Raw genomic sequence first — 26,734 nt, 5'->3', positions numbered from 1 at the left:
TATAGAGAAGTTCTGAGTATGGGCTTAGAAACAGAACAAGGATGCTACAGGACACAGAGGAGGGGCATCTGCATCAGCCATGAATTTGGCGTGGCTTCCCGGTGCAGAACTGGAGCCCTGAGCTAAGTACTGTAAAGGGATTAGCAGTTGTCTGGATGCATACTGCCCAATAAGGGAGCCACTTCTGACTATGTAACTCACTTGCACTGGACACACTGCACGTGTGGCCAGAGGCCACCACGTTGGACAGAGCAAACAGAGACTTTTCCATCATCATTGCAGAAAGTCCTATTGGACAGCACTGGTCTAGACCAAAAACTGGGAGAAAGACACTCCAGGCAGAAGGAACAGGGTGGGAAGACTCAGAGGTCTGAGACAACGTGACTCATTCTGGGGAGAGATGGTAATTTCGGCTGAACAAACAGGCAGCAGTCAGATCACAAAATGTCTTTAGTGTGAAGCTAAGGAGGTTAAACTCTAGCCTGAAAGCCATGGGGAGGCCCTGAAGGCTTTAACAGAAGCCTGATGTCATCAGCTTTGCATATTCATAACCTCTCTTTGGCAGTCTGGATTGAGGGGACCAGCCAGGAGGCAGGGAGGCCAGTTCTGAGACCATGGCAATCACCTGGGAGGGAAGAGAGGGAAGAGAGGGAAGTTTTAAATGAGACAATGACTGTGGCACAGGTGCGGAGACAGGGCAGCGTCCGACAGATGGAAAGGACCCAATGGCTGACTGTGTGTGGCCCCTAGGCGTGCTTTGTAAGTATTTGTTGATTTAATGAATGAATTATAACCAAGCCCAGACTGTACAACTTGGGTGCACATCCCCTGGGACCCTATTGCACAATTGAAGAGGTACAGGGGCATTCTTTTCAGCTGAAAGAAAAAGGGCAATAGGGAGAGAGACAGAAAAGAGAGTTGACGGGGCAGGTGGCATCCCTATCCCGTCTGATGCAGAGAGGGCTCCGGTGAGAAGGGAACAAGCTGTGAGGGACCCTGGACCCAAGCAGTGCCTCTCTGGGGCCCAGGGACAAGAGCTACTCAGAGTTGGGCACAGGCTATTCTCCCCCCACACCGCTTGCCACAAGGACTGTGGAGCAGATTCGGTTTCCTGAAGGATTGGCCCGTTTCACCGGCAGACAGATGCAATGTGCAGGGCATCCGCAGCATCAGGGGAGACGCTGTCAGCAGAGGGTGTCCTGGGCAATCGAACCTGGCCAGAGAAGGAGACACAAGCAGACTGGTGCTTAAACACAGGAGAGACACCAGCTCTGTCTCTGGGGCTTCCAGAAGTAACTGGAGGTTTTGAGGGCAGATGGCTAAGAGCTGCTATAACTTGGGCATCAATGTTAACATCACCTTGTTTGTACCTATGGGTCTGTAGGGCCTGGGACATTTGGGTTACAGAATGAATGATAAGTAAGATGAGGCAGTTCTCACTTGTTCATTCACTAAACAAATATTTATCAAACCTGGGTGTGCCATGAATCGTGCTAGATGCTGGGTGTACAATGGTTTACAAAACAGAGACAATGCTGTCGCCAGGGGGCTTACCATCTAGCAGTCATAGTAATCAGTCTGGCACCATCATCTGTAGATGTGCTATTCAGGAAGAGTACTGGGAACCGCGAGATAGTCTAACGGGAAGGATTAGTATTATTATTTTTTGGCTGCAGCACGTGGTTTGGGGGATCTTAGTTCCCCGACCAGGGATTGAACCCAGGCCCTCGGCAGTGAAAGCACAGAGTCCTAACCACTGGACCACCAGGGAAATCCTGGGAAGGATTATTTTAGATTAGAGGTCAGGAAAGGACAATCTGAGAAAGTGATATTTAAACCAAGACCTGGAGATGTATAGGAGTGAGCCCGGTGAAGAGCAGGGATGTGCATTCCAGGTAGAGGGAACAGCAGGTGTGAAAGGTATGGGGACAAATCCTTTGTCATCTGGAGACTGAAAGAAGGCCAGTGGGTCAGGGGCATGAAAGCAAGGAGGAGAGAGGAAGCAGAGGAGGCTGGGGAGGGAGGGAGGGGCCACACCTCACAGGGCCACATTAGGACTTTGGATTTTAAACCTAAGTGCAGTGGGCAGGGGAGCGGTGCCTTCAGATTCACATTGGAGAATGTGTGGAGAATGGATTGGGGACAAGAGGGCGTGCAGGGAGGAAAGGGTGGAGGGGAATTCAGCTGCTAAGGGAGAGATGATGGTGGCATGGCTGTGGTTATAGAAAGAAATGGAGGAGTCTAAGGAGTATTTAAGGGAAGAATTGAGATGACCAGTTTTTCTTAGGTTCTTGCCTTGGTATAGACAGGCCAACTTTAGACAAAGCAAACAGCAAATATTTTGACCACGCCAGTCTGTCCCACACGTGGCCTGTTTTGCTTTACGTTACCCGAGATCTGATGACGTCACAGGGCTATCCCCCCCGATAGCCTCCAAGCAGGATCACAGCTGATGGGAGTTTAAGGATTTCCTGAGAAAGCTTTCACCACTTCTGTAACCTCTGCTCGTGTTTACAATAATTACTGTTAGGAAACCCCTGTCTGCATTTCATCCGAATGCCTCTTGCCCTAAAGTTTCTTGATTTGAGATGGAGATGAAGATGCTAAAATAAGAAGTCTGGGCTGCCAGACGCAAATGATGTTATGACAGCTCTGAATCATGCCTGTCTATCCCACGGCCAAAGTGACTTACTTGTTAGCAACAGAGAAAAACGCCTAAATACCCCTAGAAGAGAGATTCAATTAGAGTTTCGTAGACAGTTAGCTCACTGCCAAGTCCTTTGCGCTTGCTACTCAAGTGTGGTCTGTGGACCCAGCAACATCGCCTCAGAGCTTGACAGGCTTGCAGGACTGAACTAGACTCCGCATTTGAACACACTCCCCAGGCAATTCACAGACAGGTTCATTTCGAGAAAAGCGCTGCCTCAGGTCACCCCAGGGCCATCTAAAAGTGGGTGGGCAGTGGCAGGTACAAGATAGTTGAAATGCTGCGAGCCTCAGCAAGCGGTTAGGGAGACCGAAATGGTCCAACAGGAACCAGATTTTCTCTGGAAGTTCCAGGTGGCCCCCAAGTCACGCAGAGTGATTCATTCAACCGAATTCAGAGACCATGTGTTGTTTCCTGGTTGTGTGGTTGTGAGAGGCCCTGGGGGGACCCGCCCCTGGGGCTGAAATCCCCTTGGGTGGAGGGCAACTTCCCCTGGGCAGCACCAGAGGCCAAGGAGGTCAGCCTCCCCTGCCCCGACAGTGTGGACAGCGCGGTCCTTGTCCTCTTAGTCTGGTCCCCGAGGGCCCTTGTTCACTGCGGGTGGTTAGGATGACTCTCAGTTCCTTCTGGATTGAGCCTCCAGTTGAGCAGGGACGAGGCTGTTTGAGCACCTCAATTAAAAGCTCTGGTGGAACAGAAAGTCCAGATCCAGGGGCTCTGAGAGCTTTGCCCACCCTGCGTGGTCAGCTTCTCCAGGCCAGTGACCCCCACCCTCCTCCAGAGAGGCGTGTGACACAGACACCAGACCCAGCCCAGCAAAACAAAGGCACTTGTTTTATTACTGCTTCCTTGAGGAGTGTTTCAAGGCACAAAACCCAGGCCAGAGCCCAGTCGTTTCCCTCTGTCTTCCCTGGGGCTGGTCCCCCCACAGAATCAGACAAATGGACCAAGTTCGTGGACCGCTGAAAGCATGTGGTTTGTAAATACTGTAAAATCAAACATTACTTTGGCTTTTATTTACTGTAACCTGTTCACATCACCCAGCACCGAAACAGCGTATCCGGGCTCCTTGGCCTTTGTTCTTTTGCCTTGGTTCCTGCAGTGTCTCCTCTGTCCAGGTTCGTCCTGCCCACCAGCCTCTGTCCCTCCTGCCCGTGCCTCATCTGCCCCCAACGTGTCACTCCAGTGTCTTCCTCACCTGTCCCACTTCACCTCCTCTCCCTCTTCCTCCCTTCAGCCTCTCACACTGCTCCTGGATCTTTTGAAATGTCTCCGTTCCCTTCTACCTCCTGCGCTTTCACTTCCAGAGACCCCTCCTCACTCGCTGGACTCCCCCTGCCTCTCAGGCTATTTTCTCATCCCTCCCAAGACCCACCACAGAGTCTTTTCTTTTTCTCTTTTTCTCTAAAGGCGACATGGGGATCAGAGAATGGCAGATTTCAGAGCCAACAGGCCATAGCCTACGTTACACTGACAGTTACTTCTGAGTCAGAAACCCTTTCTTCCTACGTCACCTTGGTTGATGGCTGCCCCGTCCCTCCTCAGAGAAGGAAGGGCTGGGAAGAAGAGGAAGCAACAGGTCCCCACCCACCCCGGAGCTCCTTCACCAGCACTTCCGCCTGAGCCCTTTCCTTCTGGTCTCCGTATACCCGCCCACCACCCCTCCTAGACGCCCTCGGGGCGGACACGTTTGTTCTGGCTCCCCTACGACACTGAGCTTCCTTCTCCAGTGTCCCTGCTCCCCAGCCAGGCTGATCTGTGCTTCCCGCGCCCAGGCTGAGCCCTGGGAGACACGAGTCTATTTTGAGGTGAAGGAGAGACAGTGGCCGTGGGGTTCCTTCCCAGGTGCAGCTTGTGGGGCGGGGAGGCGCCAGCGGTGGCCCAACAGTCGGAGGGAACAGGAAGCTCTCTCCAAGCCAGCTGCCACCCAGGGTCATGGCCAATCAGTCAATTGACCAGTCGCTAAACAGTGCTCTTGAGGAGTGGGCTTCTCTCTGTGTTGCTGGGCAAAGCATCTTCAAAACACAGGAAACCAAGAGGGAAAACAAATAGAGCCCTGAAGAGACACCCCTGTAACCATAAAACAGTGGCTCTGAAATCTGCCATTCTCAGCCGGGGCTTCTCCGGGCGCTTTACAGAGTCTAGGATGCTGCGTTCTTGGTTGCTGGGGAAACAGATGTTACACCCAAGTAAGCCAGTGGGGGATTTGTGAAAAACCCCTCCTCGGTTCTCACAGGGCCTCCATTTCTCCACCGCAGCCACACGGAAGAGAATTCATTGGGGGAACGTTCGCTTGAGGGAGAGGAAGGTCTCAGGTGAGCATCTGCCAGGGGACTAGTCTTGCCCAGGCCCCGGGACGCCCCCTGCTCCAGCCCTCCCCTCCCATCCCCTCCCGCTCCCAGCTCAGAGCGGCGCCTTCGTCCTCCACCCAGCAGTGCCCACCCCGTGGGGAGAGGGGGGCAGCAGCCCCGCACACCCTCGGAGGGGGCGGGGAGCCAGACATGCAGGTAAAGGAGGACATGCCCCACCAAGTCCAACCCCACCCTGCTTTTCTGCGTCCAGCACCAGGTGTGGATCCCGCTTAGGTCCTCTCAGTCAGAATTCCCAAGACGAGGAGGAAGCTGTGCCGGCCTAAGGGCAGGAGGCATGTCGGTGTCATTTCCCTGCCTCCCACTTCCCAGCGCCCCCCCTGCCTTCTGCACACCCGCTGAGGGGAGCAGAAAGATAAGTATGAATAGAATTCTCCACCTGAGCTCCTTTCATATCAACTAAGTAACCAACGAACTTGCCAATAAATTACTATTATAAGTGTGTAGATACGTAGGCATATATACGTGTGTGCATATGTACATATACACGCGTATATATATGTGTGTGTACTTCCAGAGTTTCTTCCTTGTTCCATCACTTGCAGGCAGCTTCAGACCAAAGCTTCCGAGCCCTCCAGAAGGGCCTCACCGGGTCATGGGTGCCACGTAGTTGGCAGGGAAGAGGCCCAGCTTGTTGTGCAGGCGGCCAGTCCACCAGGATGGGTTGGAGCTGTCCAGGACCTCAACCACCTCTCCGCAGTGGAATCCCAGCTCATCATCTTCGAGAGCCTCAAAGTCGTACAGCGCCCGGGCCCACCGCACTCGCTGCTGGGGGAAAACACAGAGAGGTCCTGCTGAGCTGGGGCGGGCCGAGCTGCTTTCTGAGCCACGGGCACACGGAGGAGGATCTGCGGGCCCTGGTACCAAGACAAAGCTCTCTGTGAGCTGCCTGCCCTGAAGGCTGACGGATGGCTCTCCAGAGACATTTCAAACCCCACTGCAACTGAAAGCAGACCCGGATGCACAGCTCTGAGCAACTGAGATGTCATTCTCCAAGGCTCCAAGAGGATCCTTGAGAACTACACTCTCTACACGAATAGGTGTTCTTTTTATTTTCTTCGAGTGACAAACAGAACGCAATGTGCCCAGACTAACAGCCCTCGATGCCAGCGCAACGGATCTCCCTCTGCTAGAATTGCAGTCAGGAAATGTGAGGGTCGGGCAAGGCCCGACAGCCAAACTGAGAACAGCAGGCTGGATGGCGCCAGCTGGGATCAGCTCTACGGGGAACTCCTGCCCCACCGTCACTCGCTGGGTTCCCACCACCTCTGTGTGCAGTTTGACACACAGTCTCTCGTGGAGAGAGACTGGTCTCTCCCGGTCTCTCGCGGAGGACCAACCGTTTCTCTACTTGGCCCCTTGCCCTCCTCCTCTGAGCCCAGAGAGGGAAGTTCACATACCCCAGCTGCTTGGAGTTGCACGGGGTCCGTGTGTCTCCGTTGCATGAGGGCGGCATTCATTTCGCTGCTGTTGCCCATGCCACAGTGCCCGTCGTTTATGTCCAGGCTGCCTCCACGGCGTTCCTAGAAACAGATGTGACAGAACAGCCATGACCACATCGCTGGAAGCATCCCTCACAGGCTCCCCCAGCACCTTGCTCTGATGACATGGACACAGCCAGTGCAGACCTTACATTGTGAAGATGATGCCAGCTTTCATTCATTCAACCAAGGAATATTTATCTGGCACCTACCATGGGTCTAGTACTGTCTTAAGCATGAGGATATGTAGCTGGAAAGAGGAGGCCCCTATCTTCATGGAACATCGGTTTAGAGGGGGAACCATACACATTTAAGTGATGAGTGAGCATAGAGAAGACTGAATAACTTGGCCTGGGTGATCAGGGTGCTTGAACTCCAGCTTAAAGAGGAGTAGAACTGACTAAGCAAGGGCATTTCAGGCAGGGGGGACAGCATATAAAAAGCCTCAAAAGCATGAGAGAAAACGCAGTGAAAAATTCTGGTAACTAAAGGTAGTGCAGCGTTGCCAGAAGGTATGTTCACGTGGCACGGTAGCAGGGGATGGTGCTGGGGAGACAGATGGGGGCAGCTCACAGAGGACTTTGTATGCCCTGCTGCGGAATTCAGGGATGATGCTATCTGGCTGTATTGTCACTCTGGGCAAGCCACGTAAAATCCTATCTGGAACAAGGCGGGGGATAGATAAATAAATAAGCAAGGATCCATTTCTGGTGTTAATCAGTTTTTCTTGTAGATCTTGACAGCCAGATGGGTTAAAGGGCACGAAAAGATTTGGAATTGTGCCGATAAGAAAATGAAACAATTGTTCACTGTGTCCTCAGGGTGAGAGAGAGAGTGTGTGTGTGTTTTCAAGCAGGGAGCCATTTAATTCACAGAGACTTCTTCACCAAGAGCGGTTTCCATATTTCTGCCACCTGGGGGCCCAGGATCTTCTGTATGGGCCCAGTGAGAGCTGATGGGGCCTGGCCTGGACTGGGACGTTCCTCCCCAGCCGACAGTCCTGGACCCAAAACAGGTCCCCAGCATTTATTTGCTTTGGTTGTTTCCAGCACCGTGGGGAGTTTTCATACACTGAGTGGCAGTGGGGACAAAGTGACTGAAGCCTGGGGGGGAGAGCAGATCCTTCTCCCCAGCTCACTGTGCCCCACTGCATTCTTTCCAGATACCTGATGAAAAGGCTGCTGCTGCTGCAGGTACCGCTGCTGTGGTGGCAGTGGTGCGGGGGGATACTGCGAGGGAGGGGGCGGGGGGTGATCCGACAGCTTCCGGTTCATCGAAGGCCGGATTTCTTCTCCCGCAGTCCCACTCAGGGGTGGGCCTCCCTGGGACCTCCGGTCCAGGCTGTTGCCCCGCTGACCCTGGGAGAGAACAGAGGTGATGCGGATCCATCCTCCTCACGCATCTCCTGGTCCTACCCCACTCTTCTGGAAGCTGTTCCCAGACTTAGCTCATGCCAGCTCCAAGAAACAGCTGAGGGGGTGAGGGCAGCTTAAGGAGAATCAATGGTTCAGACCATTACGTTTTCAAAGCGGCCGCTGCATTCTCAGATTCTCCCAGTTTGGGGAGTTTGGGTCTCCGGTTCACAGACTTTACACGTGGTACCCAACTAGCCCCTTCCTAGTGGGCTTGTTTTTCTCTGTGTAATCATGCTTAAATGTCCCATTTTACCGACACAGTGCCACTCCTCCTTATCGCATGTTGCCACACTGCTGGACATCCTACCCTCCAGATAAGCTCTGCTATTGACTTTGCATGATTTTGAACTGTCATTTATAGCCTGATGATGGAGACCCAAACAGCAACGCTCTTGCAGCACCATGGAAACCAGGCCTGCTGCTGGGCACGTTGGGAAGAAACAAGATCTTTCTCCTGAATGCTACCACAACCTCGTGACTCAGAGACAATTCCTTGTTATTTTTATCTAACAAACAATTACACAGGGCCCTTGGCTTAGTATATGCCAGGCACTGCGCTAAGCACTTTGCAAAATGAGCTCATTAAATCCAGTTTAATGCATTTTTATATTTCCTCTTTCACCTGTGTGTGCACATCCTAATAAATGAATACCTCTGTCCATTTCCTGGTTAAAAGAATTTACAAGGTGGGGGTTTAACCTTTGCTTCTCTTTCTATATTTCTCTCTGCATTTGGGAACACTCTTTCCTCCTTTGATTGTAACTTCTCAGGCTTAAAATCAACCCATTACTTGCAAGGGATGGTTTTCTTTACTTCCCTGAAGCACATGTTGCTTTGAAAGTCTCAATGTCTTTTCAAATAACCTGTTGCTGGGATTTCAACTCTTTTAGTCAATGCTTGTTTCTGTAATACCCATCTCCTATAACCATGTTATTTCCTTTGAAACATGTTGCATAGATTGTGTGTGTGTGAATTTACTTATGGAGGCTAGTTAACATTTCCTTAGTGCCGACTATGGACCAGACCCTGTGGCAAGGCCTGTAATGATGTCTCATTTATCCTCACAACAGCCCAATGAGGGAGGCATTATAGTCTCTCCATTCTATGGATGAGAAAAACCGATACTCAGAAAGTTTTCTTCTCTTGCAATGAAATCAGGTTTTAAAGAAAGCCAGGTCTGTCAGATGCATCTTCTTTAAAACAATACTTCATATCCCAAACTGTTCCAAGAGCAAGAATCCCACCTCCAGTTTTCTCCTCCAGTGCCCCCTGCTTCTACCCTCCCCCATCCCCAAATTCGGCCACAAAGCTCTACCTGCTGCATTAGTCCTGGACTCTAGGCTCTAATATCCCCATGTATAGTGCCCCCCCATCCTCCCCACACCTTCATCCTTGGGCGGCTCCTGAGCTAGGCTGAAAACTGTGACATAGTAACATCTGTGAATAACAAAATAAGAGCGTAATAAGAGCCCACGTGTACCGAGTGCCTGTGGCGTGATTAGGAATGATGCAAGGAGTGGGGCTACATGATCTTCTCTAACCTTCACACCATCCTATGAGGTAGCTGTCACTATTATCTCAATTTTAATGGATGAGGAAACTGAGGATTAGAGAACTTTCCAAAGTCACATACCTAGGAAGTGCTAAGCTAGGATTTAAACTGAGATCTCTGCCTTTCAGAATACACAGGGACCTCCCCATCAGATGCATGGTCTTGGTGGTTCGTGTAGGACCCGAGCTGCCCAGAATCTCTGGACTGGGGCCAATGGGGACCTGCAGCATACCTGTTCCTCCCGGGTCCTATCCCTCAGAAAGATCTGCTTCTGTTTGGAGATGGAAGTCGTCCTGTAGTAGTCCACCAGCTTGTTGAGGGATGGAAACTTCTCTGTCCACAGGAAGTAATTACCCTTGTTGTCTTTCATGACTTTGAAGTGCTGAACATCACCCTCATGCCTAGGGATCAAGGCAAATCCAAATTGTCTATTACATGGTGACCATGTCCTTGCCTCCAGGGCTGACTGTATCCAGGGATGCTGGGGTTCTGTTTGGGCAGGGAGCAGAGGTATGGGTGGCTGGCCCATTCCTGGGCAGGTGGGCTGGCCCAGGCAAACTCCGGGGGGAGATCTGTGGGAGGGACGGCTCCGGACACAGGCTGAGCTAGAGGGGATTTTTTTTTTTTTTTTTAACATGAGGAGAAGGTAATCTTTCTTCTGACACTGGAACTGACCTTTTATAAGAAAAAAATGTTCCCAGTGCTTTAAAGACTACAAGATCAAGGACTTTTTTTTTACAATGTTTATTTGAAACATGGCAACACCTAAGAACTTACCAGGCTAAGGACTCTGCCAAGATTCAGAGGAGAGGAGTTTTTCAAGCCCTCATTACCTGTCTGTTAACAGAAAATAGTTTGAACCAGCTCCTTTAAGCCCATAAACTACCCTGAGAAATCTGCCACGCTTTGTTCTCTACATAATGGGTATCTCTTGGTCTTGTTTTGCATAAATAAGGTTACAAAGTATTTTGAGCTTTTGGGAAAAAATGTGCTGAGCCTCAAAGAGGTGGAGGGGCCTTTTCAAGGTCACTGTGAGTGAGTGGCAGAGCTGAGACAAGGACCCGGGGTCTCTGATTCCAGTCTAATGAGCTGGGCCTGTCACACCATGCACACGTGTTTTTTATTACTATTATTTTTTCATGCTAACTTCTTTTAGATCGGCACCTTTGACACCAGCTGGACTCACAAGTGGTGGAGCATGCTTGTACCAGGGATGGAGAAATTGGATTTTATTCATTGGAAAGAGGGGACTGGGCCTTTACTAATAGCTCCAGCCTTTTTCCATCACCAAGTCATCCTTGTTGGGATGTCAAGTTTTTTTTTTTGTCAAATGGATACATATTTATGTCTAAAAATAAACTGGCATTAATGATACCAGTTGCCTGACGGCAGAAGAAAGGTCACAAACTTAAAGCATGTTGAAGAGTAAAGATACCTCGTTCTTAGGGATGGATTTCGTGGTCCGTGTTCAGAGGGGACAGGAATTCTTTTTTAAAAAATTTACTTATTTAATTAATTAATTTATTTATTTTTGGCTGCATTGGGTTTTTGTTGCTGAGTGCAGACTTTCTCTAGTTGCAGCAAGCGGGGGCTACTCTTCGTTGCGGTGTGTGGGCTTCTCATTGCCGTGGCTTCTCTTGTTGCAGAGCACAGGTTCTAAGCCTGCAGGCCTCAGTAGTTGTGGCTCACGGGCTCTAGAGCACAGGCTCAGTAGTTGTGGCGCACGGGCTTAGTTGCTCCGCAGCATGTGGGATCTTCCCGGACCAGGGCTCGACCTGTGTCCCCTGCACTGGCAGGCAGATTCTTAACCACTGTGCCACCAGGGAAGCCAGGAGACAGGAATTCTGATCTTCCTTCTCATCTTTTGTGTGGGTCTCTGCTCATAGCCAGGTGAACCCATGCAGTGACCTCTGCTTAACCATCTTGGGGGTCGTAGCCAACACTTTGGCAATCATTGCTTGCTCTTCCCCTTTTGGCTGTGGTCACTCACATATGCTTTCTTCAGGGCAACAACACCACATGGCTCAACTCACAGCCATCACTCCCCACATCGGGGTGAGGAGGAGGAAATATGCTTGTGAAACAATTATTCATCCACCACCTCTTAGTCAAAGAACTCAGAATGAGAAACATTAACCCTTTCACTCCCATGTGCTGAGAGGATGGATGTCAGGGCTGTAGTGGGTCCTCTGGGTGCTCGAGAGAGAGTGGCTGGACCACTGTCTCGAGTTCCGAGAGGGGCAGAGAAAGGGTGTAATTCAGGACTCCAGACTCTAAAGTCTAGTATTTCAGACCCCTAACAACTGCTAAGTGATAGAACTACAATTAGCTCTTAATTATCTGTGCCCATGACAGAAAGCAGACGCATAAATAAATAAAAATGATTCTGCTTTGGAATACATTGTACTACACTTCTGCAGAAGAGGTAATACTGATTACAGCAATAATCACCCTCACGAGAAGCTGCACGGCCTCAACGGCAGGGGAAGACTGTAGCAGGCGTCAAGGCTGATCATTTTTTGTAGAATTCAATTTAATCAAGGAACTAGAAACCCTAATTCCTCACTGAAAAAGCCAGACTCAGCAACGTCACGCAAACCAAAGGCACCAAGAAACGCCTTTCAGTCGAACAATTTGCTTGGTCTTGCCTCAAATTGTGGCCCTTAAGAAATAGGGTTGACTTGCAAGATTTATTAATAGAGCAAAATCTCATTAATTAAGACCTAACAAGTTTAGAATTTGTGATACATCAATATTGGCCTGAGCTAAAATTTACCATCACCCAAGATGTGAAAAAGGAAGCTTTAGTTAAGGGAAATGAAGAGTTTGAGTCAGCCTGCAAGGGCAATGCTTAGGAGACCAAGCTATTGAGCACGTTGGGGGCACAAATGCATACAAATGGTTGACCCATTATTTTTAAGTCCTTCTTACTTATTCCTTACAGGACACTTTCTTTCTAACTAGTAAAGTGGCCTCCGTTTATTACCCGAGATCGGATTTATGAACTTAAAGCTGCACGCCTTTCAGATTATATTGCGGAATCCAGACAGCGCTTCTGGTCAGGTAACTTGACAGTGAGGTTTCCCCGTACAATCCGTCGCGCCAACCCCTGTACTGCTATCACCATAAATCTTGCACTTTCACATGTGGTCATCAAGTCTGATGTGTGACTTGAGATCCCCAACACGCTGACCACATGCTGTGTGTTCAGACTTGGGGCTTCTGCGTGTGGGGCTGTGTCGTGTTAAAGGGAGTCACTTCCTCCCGGGGTGCTGCATATTAACGAGGCTTTGCTGTCACGGTGCCCCCAGCCCAGGACTCCTGGGCTCTGCTCTGTTCCTGTCAGTTTTGCTGCATTACGGGGCGTGGAGGTAGCCTTTCGTTTCGTGCAGCCACTTACAACTACAGATGTGTCCTACGGCGGTGACTTGGGTTTTGATTTTTCTCTACCCTTCTTCAAACAAGCATCAGTAGTAAAAGAAAACGTTAAGATCGCAACCCCAAGGCGGATGTGGACAGTTGGGAATTCTCTTTTCCTCCTCCATTCCCACGCCTTCCACAGATACTCACCCAGCACCTACTGGGTACAGGGTGCTGTAAAAGCCACAGAGATGAAGTTGATAAAAATCCTCTCTTTCCAGAAGCACCTGGGCTGGAGGGGGAGGCAGATGAACGCACATGTAATTTGGGCCACAAACTAAGGAGTTGTGTACGTGTGTTATGGAAAGAAAATGCACAGCATCACAGTTGATAAGATGCCTGGGCCCCTTGGCCGCCATGCTCCTGAGGAATAGGTCATGTTCAAGAGGTCACCTTGCTGCTTTAATGCGTTAGTAGGTCAGGGAGGAGTCAGGGACAGCCGGTACCTGACAGATATGGAGAAGTCCCCTGGGGAGCTCTGGCTGGCCCGGATGATGAAGCAACCAACCTCCTTGCCCATCAGCAAGCTCTCTGCCTGGTGTCGTGAGAGGCCTTCGTGAAACCATCTATCAGGTGAGATAAAAGCAGAGGATCTTGGTGAGACGCCAGAGTGACGGTAGGGGTGAGGGTAGGGAGGGAAGGAAGTAGGGGAGAGATGACCCAAAGGGAGAGAGGCTGGGAACTGCTCAGCAGAGAGCAGACAGAGACCAAAGAGGGGCCAGGTGCTTTTGAAACTAAACAAACGCTCCAGCAGTTTACAGGCGAGGCAAGTGAGTGCTCCCCTTGAGGCACCTCCTGTCCCGTTCCCCCAGGAGAAGTCTCTCTCCTGCTTGGAAATCCTGAATCATGGAAATGTGCCACTGCACCAAACGGGACAGCGTGGGAGTCACTCACTGTGGGGAGTGGCTTCCTGCAGGCAGCTGTGAGAGGGATGTCTCTAGAAAAGAACTGCAGGGACAGGGACCCCTTGGGGCACTGGAGGCAATGGGCAGGGCCTTGGGTGCCAGCTCCGGGCTGAGACCTTGGTGGCCGGGAAAGAGGGTCACAGCCCAGGGCCCCTGGGTGGCGTGGGGCGGGAGCGGCTGTGCTCCCTGCCTGGCAGAGGCTGCAGGGCACCCAGGGAGGCCTGCACACACGCTTGGAAATAAGCAAGGCTGGTAGCAGCCAGAGAGAGGCATCTACACAGCCAGCTCCTGGGCCCTCCCCAAAAACCAGGCTGGAAAATAATCTTTACCCTGGAAAAGAAGAAACCAAGGAGAAACTGCTCTTTCAGGCTGGCAGCCTTTGGAAGTATTGCTGCAGGGGTTACAGCGTATATGAAAAAGGCCAAACTCTTGCACAGGGGCAAGTCAAACAGTGGCTACAGCCACGGGGCCGGAGGCCAGAAACCCCTCTCAACCACAGAGAAGCGGAACAAGTGTTTGCAATCCCTCAGCAGCCAAAGGTAGGGTGGTGTCCTTTTGCTGCAAGGTGCCTGCTCTAATTGCCACCCCTGGAAAGCCAGTATGTGTGTCCCTTTAAGATGAAGGTCCAACGGGCCACAGCTTTGGATTCCTTTGTGAGCAGTTCCCTGTGCTCTTTGGAATGTAGGAACTGAACAGACATGGGTGGCGGAAGAATGTCCTTCCTCCAGACCTGGGACTTGCAGGGGAAGGTTGGTCGGGCTCTGAGGGGAGCCTGGAGATCTGCCTGGAGATCCTGCCAGAGTGTTTGCCATGCAAACCTACCATGCTGATGAGTGGCCACCACAGGAAATGTAATGGGGAAGGGAAGAGAATGGGACCCCCTCCACAGCAGCCATCCTCAGAGGAGATATCTCAGAAGAGGCGGCAAACAGTGAGGGGACTGTTCAGAAAATACACACTTGTCCTCCATCTGGAATTTGATAAGTGACTTCCCTCAAGACTTGCAAAAATGTCCACACCCTGCATATGAAACGAGTGCCAGGTTTTCCTATTACACATCGTTCCAAAAGCTATTCATTCGTAGCTAACAGCTTTTATTAAACATCTACTCTGTGCTGAGCCTCCTTCTGGGGATATAGCGGATACAGTGGTGAGCAGCACAGACAAGGACCCTCATGGAACTTCTTATATTCTAGTGCGGTGGGGAGAGACACACCATAAACAACAAAGTAATAAGAATATTAAGTGTGTCAGCTGATGTAAATGCTGTGGAGGAAATGAAAACAGAGGAGAGATGGGGTGGGGGAGTCATTCAAAATATGGTGATGGGGGGGGTCTCACTGGGAGGGCGACATTCTAACTGTAAAGGAGACGGGGGAGGCGAGGAGAAACTGGCAAAGGAGTCGGGGAAGGAGCAGCCAGGGAGGCGGGAAGAGAACCAGGAAGAAGGATGTTCTGGAAGCCAAAGGAAGAGGGAGAGATTCCCCACATCGAATCATGCTGACGTGATGGCCTACTTTCGGCCACTGGGACCAGCAGTTCACGGTGACCTTGAAGTTGTGTGGGTTCTGGAGAGAATGGCAGGAGAGGACTTTAGGACGGCAAATATAATGATTCTTTTGAAGAAGTGGAGTCGTAGCTGGAAGGGGGTTTGGAATCAAGGGTTTTGCTGTTTGGTTTCGCTTTTTGGTTTTTGGTAAGATGGGAGAAACTGCGACATCTTTGTTTGCTGCCGGGAAGGATCCGGCAGAGAGGGAGGCAAGTCGATGCGCGAGAGAGGGGAGAACGTCTGCTCGAAGCGCAGATGGTTCTTTCCAAACAACTGCAGGAAAGGCAGTGTCTGCGCAGTTGCAGGATGTGGGTGGATGCAGCGAGTCAGGGCGGGTGGGGTCGAGGGGCTTTTCTGGGGGCCTCCGCTGTCCTGGAAGCCAGGCCATCCGCCGAGAGCGCGGTGTAAGAGGGGCTGCAGGTGTGCCGTGCTCACCTAGAAGATGACAGGGCAGCCTCAGGGGCCCCCTGGCTGAGGTCAGTGGTCATTCTATTGGTTCAGTGGTCACTTTGTTCTTCGGCTAGACCCTGACCCTCACACAACGTTAGATTTCTATCTCACCCCTGTGGTCAATTCTTGAGGTGCACGTGACCCAATCTCAATTTTTCGTTTCCTCTTTATGGAGGGAATTTCCCTGACCTCTCTCACTGGTGCGAACATGGTTTCAGGAAGGCCGAGAGCTTCGTCCTCCTGGCTGGGATGGAGGGTGGGTTGGGAGATAAAAGAGAAGAGGCCTGAAGGAGCAGCTGTTGAGGTGGAGTGACCGAGAGCGCACCCCACGCACCCCCGGAATTCTTGGAAACCCCATGGTTGCAATTATACATGATGTTAGTTTATAAACTTAAAATAGGTGATTCTTTTTTTTTTTTTTTGCGGTACGCGGGCCTCTCACTGTTGTGGCCTCTCCCGTTGCGGAACACAGGCTCCTGGCGCACAGGCTCAGCGGCCATGGCTCACGGGCCCAGCCGCTCCGCGGCATGTGGGATCCTCCCGAACCCGTGTCCCCTGCATCGGCAGGCGGACTCTCAACCACTGCACCACCAGGGAAGCCCAAAATAGGTGACTCTTGCCCATGGTATAAAATTCAAACGAGAATGCTGTGCAATGCGAATCTCCCTCCCACCCCTGGCCTTCAGCTGGGTGGTTCCCTCTCCAGAGGCAACAATTTTTGACAGCGTCCGGGCTGTGCCGGGATAATTCTAGTGGCTGCTGCAGTAAAGGGGAGTGTGTGGGGCAGGCCCATCTCAGCAGGCTGGAAATACTTACTCAGGAAACTTGATGTCTATAAAATTCTTGGGCACGTATCCTTCTTGGCTCCTAAGCTCCGCCTTGAACCACTCCTCTTGGTTACTTAAGATCTACAGGGAGGAGAAGGAAGGACAAAGACACTGTGGGGAGGACTCCAAGGAGCGGGAGAAAGGGGTTGCAGGGCAAAGAAAGTGCTCTGGGATTTAGAGGAAAATAAGCCCAAGAAGCCACACAGCCGTTCGAGTGGGGAGCGGCTGGCTTATCTTTGGAGTTTGGCTTCCCTTGACCCCAAGCTATTTCTGTCCACATGGGCCACCCACTCATAGGACCGCACCTGGCCTGACCTCCCAGACTCAGGGCTCAGGGGCTTCCCTGAACCCCTTTTCTCCTTCTGTTTGGGAGATTTGTGTCCCAGATCTTAGCACTTTAAGCTCCTCATCTAGGCAGGTAGTTTCTCCTTCTCTGCCAGGTAACAAGGAAACTTTTAATTTTAATTTGCTCTTCGTTTTTCACACCAGCAGATTAAAACGTAAACGTCAAGCGGGGGGCTAGCTTTGAAAACAGTAACTCTTGGTGTTCACACTCCATGTTTTCACAAAGAGTTTGGACATAACTCAAGATACCTGGAATGCCTTTTCCAAACTTGCTTTTAGACCCAGATCATAGGCAAAACCAGAAGTTCTGTCTCATTACTGTAGGGTCTTACCTCGACCACGACCCCAAATGTCATCACCTGCCCTGATTACTCGTCTGACCCTCCAGACGTGGCTCTATGTGGCTTCTGGTTATTTCAGAAAATCTTTTACCATCAAAAGACAAATATCTGCCCCCCCCCCACTGAGAACGTTTCTAAAATATGTAGCGCAGACTCAACAATAATTCAAAATGAAGATGGCAGAACAAAAAGATGGGAAGAAACTTGACGATGTCACGGAGCCGCTGAATTAGCCATCCAGGAGCCCTCCTACTTCTGGACTTTGCAGGAGAAATTATAAATCTTCTGTTGTCGTTTAAGCCAATTTTAGTTTCTGTTTCTTGTAGCTGAAAATGTCATACAATAATAAAGAGGATAGCAGAAGATGGATAGGAAAGGTTGCTCAGAGGAGAGGCCATCTGGGTTGCCCAGGCAATGAAAGGAGCTACCCAGGCGAAGTCTGATGGCAAAGAGCTACTTCTGGGGAGTGAGGAAGAAGGTGCATTCTGGGGACAAAACATCTCGGTCAGGGGACAGTTTAGATTGTGACTCCAGGAGAAGAGAGAGGAGAAACCAGGGGCACAGGGCCTTGTAGCCCACGTTGAAAAGCATGGATTTTTATCTTGAAACGTATGGGGAGCCATGAAAGGATTTTCAGCAGGGAAATAGCACAGGGAGAATCAGAGTTAAGAACGGCATGCTGTATCAGAGCGTGAAGATGGATTGGGGCGTAAAGTCAGGGGAGAAAGTGTAGGAAGATGCGTGTAGCCATCTAGGCAAGAGATGAAGGGGATCTGGCCTGAGAACAGGTGAGGACAGATTTCAGAGGAATCAGGAAGCACAAACGGGCAGGACTTCCTGACTGTTCGCAGAGCCTAGGGAGAAGGGGAATTCTGGGATGCCTCCGGATTTCTGGCTTGGGAGACTGAGTGGGTGGCGATGCCTTTACTAAAATAGAAAATACAGGAGGAGGAGCAGGTCTGAGGGAAAACTCACAGACTTCAGGTCGCCTGTACGGGAATCAAGTTGCCCCGGGACGCTCTGAGAAGGAAGGATTAGCGAGCGTTGGAGATGTGTGTGGGGCTCAGCGGAGAAGTGGGGGCTGGAGCTAGATTTCAGAGTCGATTCATCCAAAAGTGGGTGGACTTGAAGCCTCTGGTTTCTCCCTCCCAGAGATGGGAAGAGAGCTGAAGAGAGCTAAGTAATTGAGAAGCAGGGTTGACCTATTTCTAATATCACTCCTGAGTCTGGGATGAGAAGGCCTGGGGTCTAGCTTGGTCCCGTCACTAGCTGTCTGACCTCAGGCGAGTCAAATACCATCTGCCAAATGGGGGCAATAAAAACTGGTCGGCGCCTCACGGAGCTGATGCAAGGATCAAACGCGCCCTGGTACCTGGACGTCCTTCAGAGAGTACAGGCTGTGTTTTTAAATATAATTCTGTAAAATGTGATATTCTTATGAGGGAGAACTCCAGCTCTGAAGGACACGGAAGGGTTTATAAGTTCTTTAAAGTGTTATATGTGTATGTTTTGAAGGTAATCATGTGTTCTGAAGAAATAAAAGTGTGTCCCATGTTTGAGTTCTAGAATTGCTGAGAAAAGAAAACGCTATAGTTTCTGACATCAAATGTGACTGTCGGCATCACTAAGGGCGTGTGGGTACGCGTGTGGCGAGGGGCCTGTGGGGAAGGTGGGAAATCTAGGTCAAAGGAGGAGCCAGGGAGCTCAGCAGCAGGGCCTGGCTGCACATAAGGAACACGGGGGCATTTCACTCTGCGCCAAGCGTAAAGGCTCTGGAATTCCTTTCTCCCGTCACATGGGAAGGCTATGTGCGGCTTGGGCAGCAGTCAAGTAGCAGGGTGAGCAGGGATGAGGTAAAAGGCCATTTGGAAATCGGTGCTGCACGGTAAGAACCACACTTCGCTCTGAGCTCTCTGACCCCAAACCGGCTGCAATTTTAGTAATCGTGGCTCATACCCATCTACCCCCTGTAGCAACCGAAGATTGTCCCACGGTGCCAGCCATTTTCCCCACCACCCGGTGCTCGGTCGGCCTGAGATCTTGTTCCCAGAGAGGCGCATTTATTGGCTTTCTGTGGTGCATAGAAGGCAAGGTTTTAAAAAGATCTCATTTTCTGCAAAGAAGAGTCTTTGGGGGGAGGTGTTTTCCTCCTGCCGTTGTTGGCTCAGGGCCCAAACTTCCTCTTCCTCTCATCTCTCCATCTCCTCCATCCCCCTATCTGTTTTCCCCATCTTGCAGAGCTGGGCGAGTTCAGCCTAAACGCATGAGGTTTCACCCTTAGTTTTGCTGTGACTTAATTCTTACAACGTTGCCTACCGGAATCATTTTCTGGGTTACATGGCCTGAGAATAAGTTAGACGTGGGAAGAAGACAAAATGTACGGTTGGGTGAATTTTAAAACTGGATGAAATTATAGCTCTTAGAGGCATAGCAGAAATCCGAAGTGCTGAAGAAGTTAATTACGTAGGTCTAACTCTGGGGGCTTCTCGGTTGCGGTTTTAGTAGGAAGAAACGGGGTCGTGTTAGACGTATTGCAGAAGCAGATAGAGATGGCCTGGGTCGAGAGACATTTTTTCATAACGACCGGCAGATTCGAGTGGGAAGAGTAAGTTGCGAGCTGTGTGCAGCTGCGGGTCCAGAGGGGCTGATATGAACACGAAACATCCAACCCCTGACTTTTGGAATGTGTCTCGCACAGGAGAAACGGGGTCGAGTCATTTGGCCAGAGTTCTGTGTCCAGCATCTTGTTCACCATTCTGGGATCAGCATCTAGTGAGCACCTGCTGTTTGTACTTAGGTGCCGGGAATACAGAGATGAACAAGCTGGGGCCTGCGCCCCCGGGGAACTCAAAGTCTGCAGGGGGCGGTTGATGGTAAGCGAGACATTTTGTGTACCTTCTAATGAAAATGTCTGTTTAGTCTTTTAGCGCTAAAGGCCAAACACGAAAGAACATTCCATGAGTGAATTGCCAGGGCAGTTAAGAGCTAGCCTTGAAAACAATTTCAAAAAAAAAAAAGAAAAGAAAAGAAAAGAAAAGAAAACAATTTCCAGAATCCTGGGGATTGTTAGCCATCTCCGGAGGAGAGGGTTGTACGTGGAGACCTACAGGCAGGCCCACGGACCACCATGATACAGACCTTCTGAGAGGCTCAGCCGACAAGCCCCCTCCTCTTTCCTCTTTACCCCTGTGGCTGCAATGGATAGAGTTTGAAAAGAAGGAGGGATCTGGCTTTCTGATGGAATTCTAAATGAGTGTGCAGAAACGCAGTTAACAATTCAAGACATATGTACCGAGCCCCTACCTGGGGCCGTGACTTGTGTTAGATGCTGGGAATATACAAAGATGAACCTGGCAAAGCTCTGCTCTCACACCAGCGGAGGGATCACCCATTCGCTCATTCATCGAATGTTCATCATCTTTCTGTTGTTCTGGACCCCGAGGCAGGCCCGGCCCCAACCTGCGCAGAGCTCTGGGGAGTGGAACAGCCACCATGTGCGCGGACAATCAGGACGGCACGGGGCAAGGGCCGCAGTAAAGGTGGGTACTCAGGGTGCAGAGAGCTGAAGCTCGGCCTGCTTGTAAATAACTGTCCTGTGAGGCGGGGGTGCGAGTGCCTTGAACAGTGCGTGAAATGCTGTGGAGGAGCTGAAGAGGGAGTATTTAATCTACCGGGGTGGTCAGGAGCGGGGAGGATTAGTGAGGGTTCCCCGGTAGAGGTGGTCAAATATGTGTGTGTGGGAGAAGGGCATTCAGAATACGGGGAGAGCCTGAAAAAGGAGAGTTTGTATATTGCAGCGTGACCTGGGGCATTTCATACACAAAGATGTGTGTGTGTGTGTGTGTGTGTGTGTGTGTGTGTGTCGCATGTGTGTATGTATATGTGTACGTATGTGTACATGTTCTTGCACGCGAGCATGATGAGGTTGGGCAGTAGGCTGGGGCCAGATGGCTTAGATTTCCATCAACTGGTCATGGGGAACCACTGAACGCTTCTGAGTAAGGAAGTAATGTGATCTGATTTATCTTCTGGAAAGATCCTTCTGGGACTGGTACGTAGAATGAAGGAGGAAGAGACGGGAGGCAATGAGGTCAGTCAAGGGAACACAGTAATAGTCTGAACAGTCAGAGGCAGCAGGATTTGGGTGATATTGACAATACAGTGATCATTTATTGAGCATCCAGTTTGGGCTGGGACCATTACCCCTAATCCTTTCTATAACCCTGCAAGATAGGCATGGCCTCCACTTATAGATGAAGACACTGAAGCTCAGAGGGGGAAAGTGACTGACCCAAGGCCACACAGCTAATGGGCTGGGACTCAAACTCAGATTTATCTGGCTCCAAAGTCCATGCTCCTTTTTATTGCACCAGACTCCTCTCCAGTGAAGAAGGGATTGCTTGGGAGATATGATAAAAGAAAAATATTCAGGGCAGAGAACAGTGTTTAGGTGTGGGACAGAGCTTCATTCAGATACAGGAGAGGGGCCGTTAGCAGTGTCTAATCCTACAGGGGTTTAGTAGGGTCCTTACATTCCACAATGAGGAGATCACCAGTGGACTTTAAGGGAGCGTTGGGGGTAAAAGACAGATTCCAGAGGGTTCCAGTGGCGTGAACAGGAAGTGAGGGAGTGGAGGCACCCAGCATAGAGAGTTCTTCCCAGTGCTGGCAGTGAGGAGAAGAAAGAAATTAGGAGCTGAACAGAGAAGCAGATTTGAGGAAAGTTTTTTTTTTTTTTTTTTCCTTTTTCCTTTTCTGGGGAAGAGGGAAATTTTAAGCCAGATAGTAGATTCTGTCTGAAATGGGAGATGAGGGATGCGACTTGCCCCCAACCCCCCAGGGAGGTTCTCTTTTGGGTGAAAACACTGGAGAATGGTAGATAATCACATGGTCACAATACCCCACAAGGAAGGGAGGGACTGCTCACCTTGTCGCAGACCCCTCTGTGACCTTGGTAAGATCCCAAGGAAGTGAAGGTCACTTTTTCCTGGGTCAGCAGCCCAAGCAATATTTTGACCTTGAGAAGTTCCAACATGGAAGGCATACTCTTGGCAGCCACATTACCAGATCTTGCAAGATGAGAGCAGTCAGAGGGATAAACATTGGGGGTTAAAATTCCAAACCACGTCATCCCACCTGGTTTGTGCTCCACAGACACTGTCTGAGTCACCCTCTCACGCATGATAGGGTTCTTTCCATGGTAAGCATTTATCTTCGTGGAGAGACAATGGTGGTCTCAGTGCCACTGGGTAGTCTCAGGAGGCCCATATGGGTTGCTGAGGACCGAGGATCGGGGTATCCGAGGTGCTCTGAGGCCAGGAAGGGGGACATAGGTGCCAGAGATTCCCCAGTGGCCTCTTGAAGGACTCCTATGCTATTTTGCACAAAACAGGGGCTAAGATGCAGAGTCTGTAAGCATGGTGCATGAAATGTGGGAGGAGTCCAAGACCTCTTCAGTTCAGCAAGTGGCCACTACAACTCAAGTGCGGGCAAAGAAAAGTTGTGAGGAACCCCTGAGTGGTGGGTGTGCATGGCCTTTGTTGACCCGCATCTCCTCCAGCTGACTTTCCAGATGTCCCCATCCACACCTTCCTCCTATAAGTTCCAGCCGTGCTGAAACTCACAATGCTGACCTAATTCTGCCTGGGCTCGCCCACCTCTGAGCTTTAGCCAAAAGCCCGAATCACCTTCATTGTGTTTCCTGACAACTGATGTTGCCACCCGTTCCTACAACCCCATCTTTCAAGGTGGGATCACTTGTCCCCTCACCTGTGCTCCTGGGCACTCAGATAAGACCATCTGTGACAGCCCTTTGGATGGATTTGTTTCCCCCTCCAGACCACGAGCATCTCAGGACAAGGATGGTGGCTTATGCCAATCGGATTTCCATCACCCGGCCTGGTAGCTGGTGCACAGGCGCTCAGAAGGAACCCTTTTGAATGAGGCAAACTTCACATTTTGAAAGGAACTGTGTGTATTTCTTGAGAAACAAAGGATGGATTGTTAGATTAACTCAGTGGCTAAACCGGAGTAACCTAAACTCTCCCCGGCTCTCCCGGGTCCCGCGTCACCTACCTTCAGAACATCTCCAGCGTGAAAGCTCAGTTCATCCTCTCCTGAGGCCATGAAATCAAACTTGGCAATGGCTTCCATGTTGTAACGCGAAGCTGGAAGGGAAATAATGTGGTCATTGTGCCTTTCTGCCAGGAGGAGGGCAGTCTTAGCAGTTGGTGGAGAGGGTCCAAGGTCTCCAGGCCAGAGAGGAAGGCGTAGGCACACAGTGAGGGCTTTTGTTTTCAGAAAGAGCTGCACGAGCTGCTAGGATCCACTTCCCGGCATCATTCTGTGAATCCCCAGATGCCAGGAGCAGGAAATGAAGGCCAGCCACCGCCTTTCCCCTTCTCCTTTCATCCCCATTTGCTGTCCTGGCCTGTAAGCGTTTCTGGGGCATCTCTGTTTCCGGTTGATAAGGACAGAAGACTTGCTATCATCTCTAACTTGAGGCCTGGGGGCCTGGAAAGACTGTTCTGTAAACACTATCCCAAGGCTGTCCCTCGACAGCTATATTTAGCCAGGCGGTGTTAATTAGACAGATGCCATTTTCTCTTTTACATCTGAATCATTTAAGAGAATTAGACAGCATTGGTCAGTGGGGAACTTAGCGGCCTTCTACATGGTTTGAGAGTGGAAAGCATTCTGGTTTTAGAATTGGGAGACTAAATGAGTCAGATTCCTTATTTTATTATTATTGCGTAAGCCAAGGACATTTTGGAAATTTGCCTTTTAATACCTCTGAATTGAGTTAAAACTTTGGCTCCTCCTAGTAACACATGAGACCTGTGTAAAGATAAGTAAGTCAGCCCACAAATGAAATATGGTTGGTTTTTTTAGGAGGCGGCGGGGTTGTAATAGAAAGAGAGCAGAGTCCTGGTTGTGTCCGTGAACAGCTGTGTGATCTGTGCGAGTACTAAACCTCTTGGAGCCTCAGTTTCCTCGTTCGTAAAATGGGAATCATAATGTTCAACGAATAAGCATGTAAGATGAAATTAAAGAATAGATGCAAAATGTTGTACAAGATAAAGTTGAGTAGCAGAGCATTTATGTTTTAGAATCACGTTATGGAATGAATTTAGCCTCAGCAAAGGCAGCCTAGCCAAAAGCCACAAAAAGGTTCTTCTGATTTCTCCCACCTCCTCTAAACTTTTCTCATTGTAATTTGAGGCTTGGGCTTCCCTGGTGGTGCAGGGGTTGAGAATCTGCCTGCCGATGCAGGGGACACGGGTTCGAGCCCTGGTCTGTGAAGATCCCATGTGCCGCGGAGCAACTAGGCCCGTGAGCCACAATTACTGAGCCTGTGACAGTGAGAGGCCCGCGTACCGCGATGAAGAGTGGCCCCCGCTCACCGCAACTAGAGAAAGCTCTCGCACAGAAACAAAGACCCAACGCAGCCAAAAATAAATTAATTAATTAATTAAAAAAAAGAACTTTGAGGCTTATTCCCTAGGACGCTCAAGTTCTTTGGTTCTCTGCTAACTGTCAAGGACACCGTCTTGAGAGCTATTGTTTGGCATTTATGTTTTGCAAAATTTGCTTAAGTCTGAAACCCTCAAATCTAACTGACTTTCAGTGACCAGGAAACTGGGACCACAATTATCCTCTCAGTGGGAATTTCTGCCCAAGTGATGAGATTTAGGTAAATAAGGAAGGTGGCTGCCCGTGGGAGGGGGCGGCACCCGGAGATCAGGGGTTTAAAGCGGACTGCAACCCTGGTGATGGCAAGGGGCGCCTTCCTCTGATTTTCCACATTTGCTTGGTCTTCCAAAGGCAGTTTATAGAGGTGAGTATTACCAATCCCAAAGATAGATATTAAGCAAAAAATATTTCAGGATCCAAAGGAAAATGTCATAGCTCACTGTCTGAGCTTTATCACCAGCCAAAACTTATTTCCAAACCCAAAATATATATACTTTTTGTGCACTTTCTTCAAGATCTGTCCGTCTAAGGCAAATTAAAATTTTTGTGACCTAGGATGACCCACTCAACAGGAAGAAGTATTCTGTCCTCCTGAGTGAAAGCTAAATGCCTTTGCTGACTTGATTCACCCCATTACTTTAACATGCAAAGCTTTCCCTAATTAAGGCCTTGCCTCTGGTGTGCAGGAAGATGGGCTTCTGTGGGTCACCCACATGGTATCAGCAGCAGACACTGGTCACATCAAGAGATCAAGTGTCAGGTGAATAGTCCTAAAAACCAAGATCCCATTTCTATGCAAATTTACCTTAATAAGCAGGATGGAGACAAGGGGAGGGCAAATGCTAAACATATTAGAAAGTCACATACATTAGAGATGGAAAAAAATATCCAACGCATGCTCTAGATATGACCTTGAGCTTGGGAGATCTTTCCTACATTACATGTAGCTCCAGGCTGGCTGTAAGTCATTCAGTGAGAAGGGCTGAGGCAGAAGTAAACTTGCTTCTGAACGGTGGCACTTTTCTCTGCCTTCCCCCAGGAAGCGTGTCACAGAGCTCCCCAGCTTGTAATATTAATCCTGGCTCAGAAAACCCAGTTAAACAGGCCCACTCTTCGTGAAATCACGTTGAAAAAAATCTGTTTGCGTCCCATTTCCGTTTGTGAAATGAAATCTGTTCAGATGCTGTTTGGTGGGAGGGATATGCTCAGGGTGGAGTGGGGGATGCTCTGTTTTCATTCAAGTCACCGGGCTCTGCAAGTTCTTCCCTTGAATTTATCATTCTCTGCTTCCCTAATAGCGGAGAATGGTAAATGGGCCAGCCCCAGGGGTTGGTCTTCTGTTTGATCACAAAAATGCATGGAAAGTTATATCCTATTCCTTTATATCCATTAGTTTTAATTTTGAAAAGTTAAAAATTACCAGCAGGGGAAAAATGAAAACAGAACTAACATAGTTTATTCAGTACTTATCCATTTTCTTTGGTACCTACCACCACTGCATACTGCAACTGGAAAAAGAAAACAAATAAATGATGGAGATAAAACATGGTAGCAACAATTCCAAGAGAGAAAAGAGTGGGGAGAGAGAGAGAAAGGGCAGCAGCCCCAAGAACTCAAGAATGTGGTGGAGTCTTCTTCCTGCTGTTTGCAGTTACAACGCTGCTGACCTCAGGGGAAGATGAAGACAGACACCTCCTCAGAGAGCCTCACACATGGGTTAAATGCGTTTTCCCTTCCAGTGATCAGCTTTAGAAATGGCTGCAATGCTACCTGCCATAGAGCGTGAATGAGAAGTGACAGCATCCAGGTGCCAGGCCCCTGCCAGCAGCCTCCCCCCTCATCCCGGCCTCAGTGATGGTACCATTTGTTCAGGAATCCCGCCTCCGAGCCATGCAGGGCT

General features: G+C 49.9%; 1 protein-coding gene across 2 annotated transcripts in view; it reads right to left on the bottom strand.

Annotated features, from left to right (window-relative positions):
* Nucleotides 1-5,095: 5,095 nt before the first annotated feature.
* The window catches only part of GRAP2 (GRB2 related adaptor protein 2), a 61,448-nt gene continuing 39,809 nt past the window's right edge, over nucleotides 5,096-26,734 (bottom strand). The window contains exons 2-8 of one of the 2 annotated variants that reach the window (XM_067698750.1): nucleotides 23,437-23,528; nucleotides 16,665-16,756; nucleotides 13,391-13,510; nucleotides 9,757-9,925; nucleotides 7,724-7,915; nucleotides 6,477-6,599; nucleotides 5,096-5,844 (exon numbers count right to left, since the gene is read on the bottom strand). In XM_067698750.1, coding sequence (XP_067554851.1) covers nucleotides 5,662-5,844; nucleotides 6,477-6,599; nucleotides 7,724-7,915; nucleotides 9,757-9,925; nucleotides 13,391-13,510; nucleotides 16,665-16,756; nucleotides 23,437-23,514 — 957 coding nt within the window. In that variant the 5' untranslated portion in view covers nucleotides 23,515-23,528 and the 3' untranslated portion in view covers nucleotides 5,096-5,661. The remainder of the gene's footprint in view (nucleotides 5,845-6,476; nucleotides 6,600-7,723; nucleotides 7,916-9,756; nucleotides 9,926-13,390; nucleotides 13,511-16,664; nucleotides 16,757-23,436; nucleotides 23,529-26,734) is intronic. The other variant, XM_067698751.1, reaches the window with a different exon arrangement.

This window comes from Pseudorca crassidens, chromosome 11, assembly GCF_039906515.1.
Source record: "Pseudorca crassidens isolate mPseCra1 chromosome 11, mPseCra1.hap1, whole genome shotgun sequence".
In the NCBI taxonomy this organism is placed as follows: domain Eukaryota; kingdom Metazoa; phylum Chordata; class Mammalia; order Artiodactyla; family Delphinidae; genus Pseudorca; species Pseudorca crassidens.
Note: the sequence above shows the minus strand (reverse complement) of the source record. Positions and strands in the feature narration are given on the sequence as shown.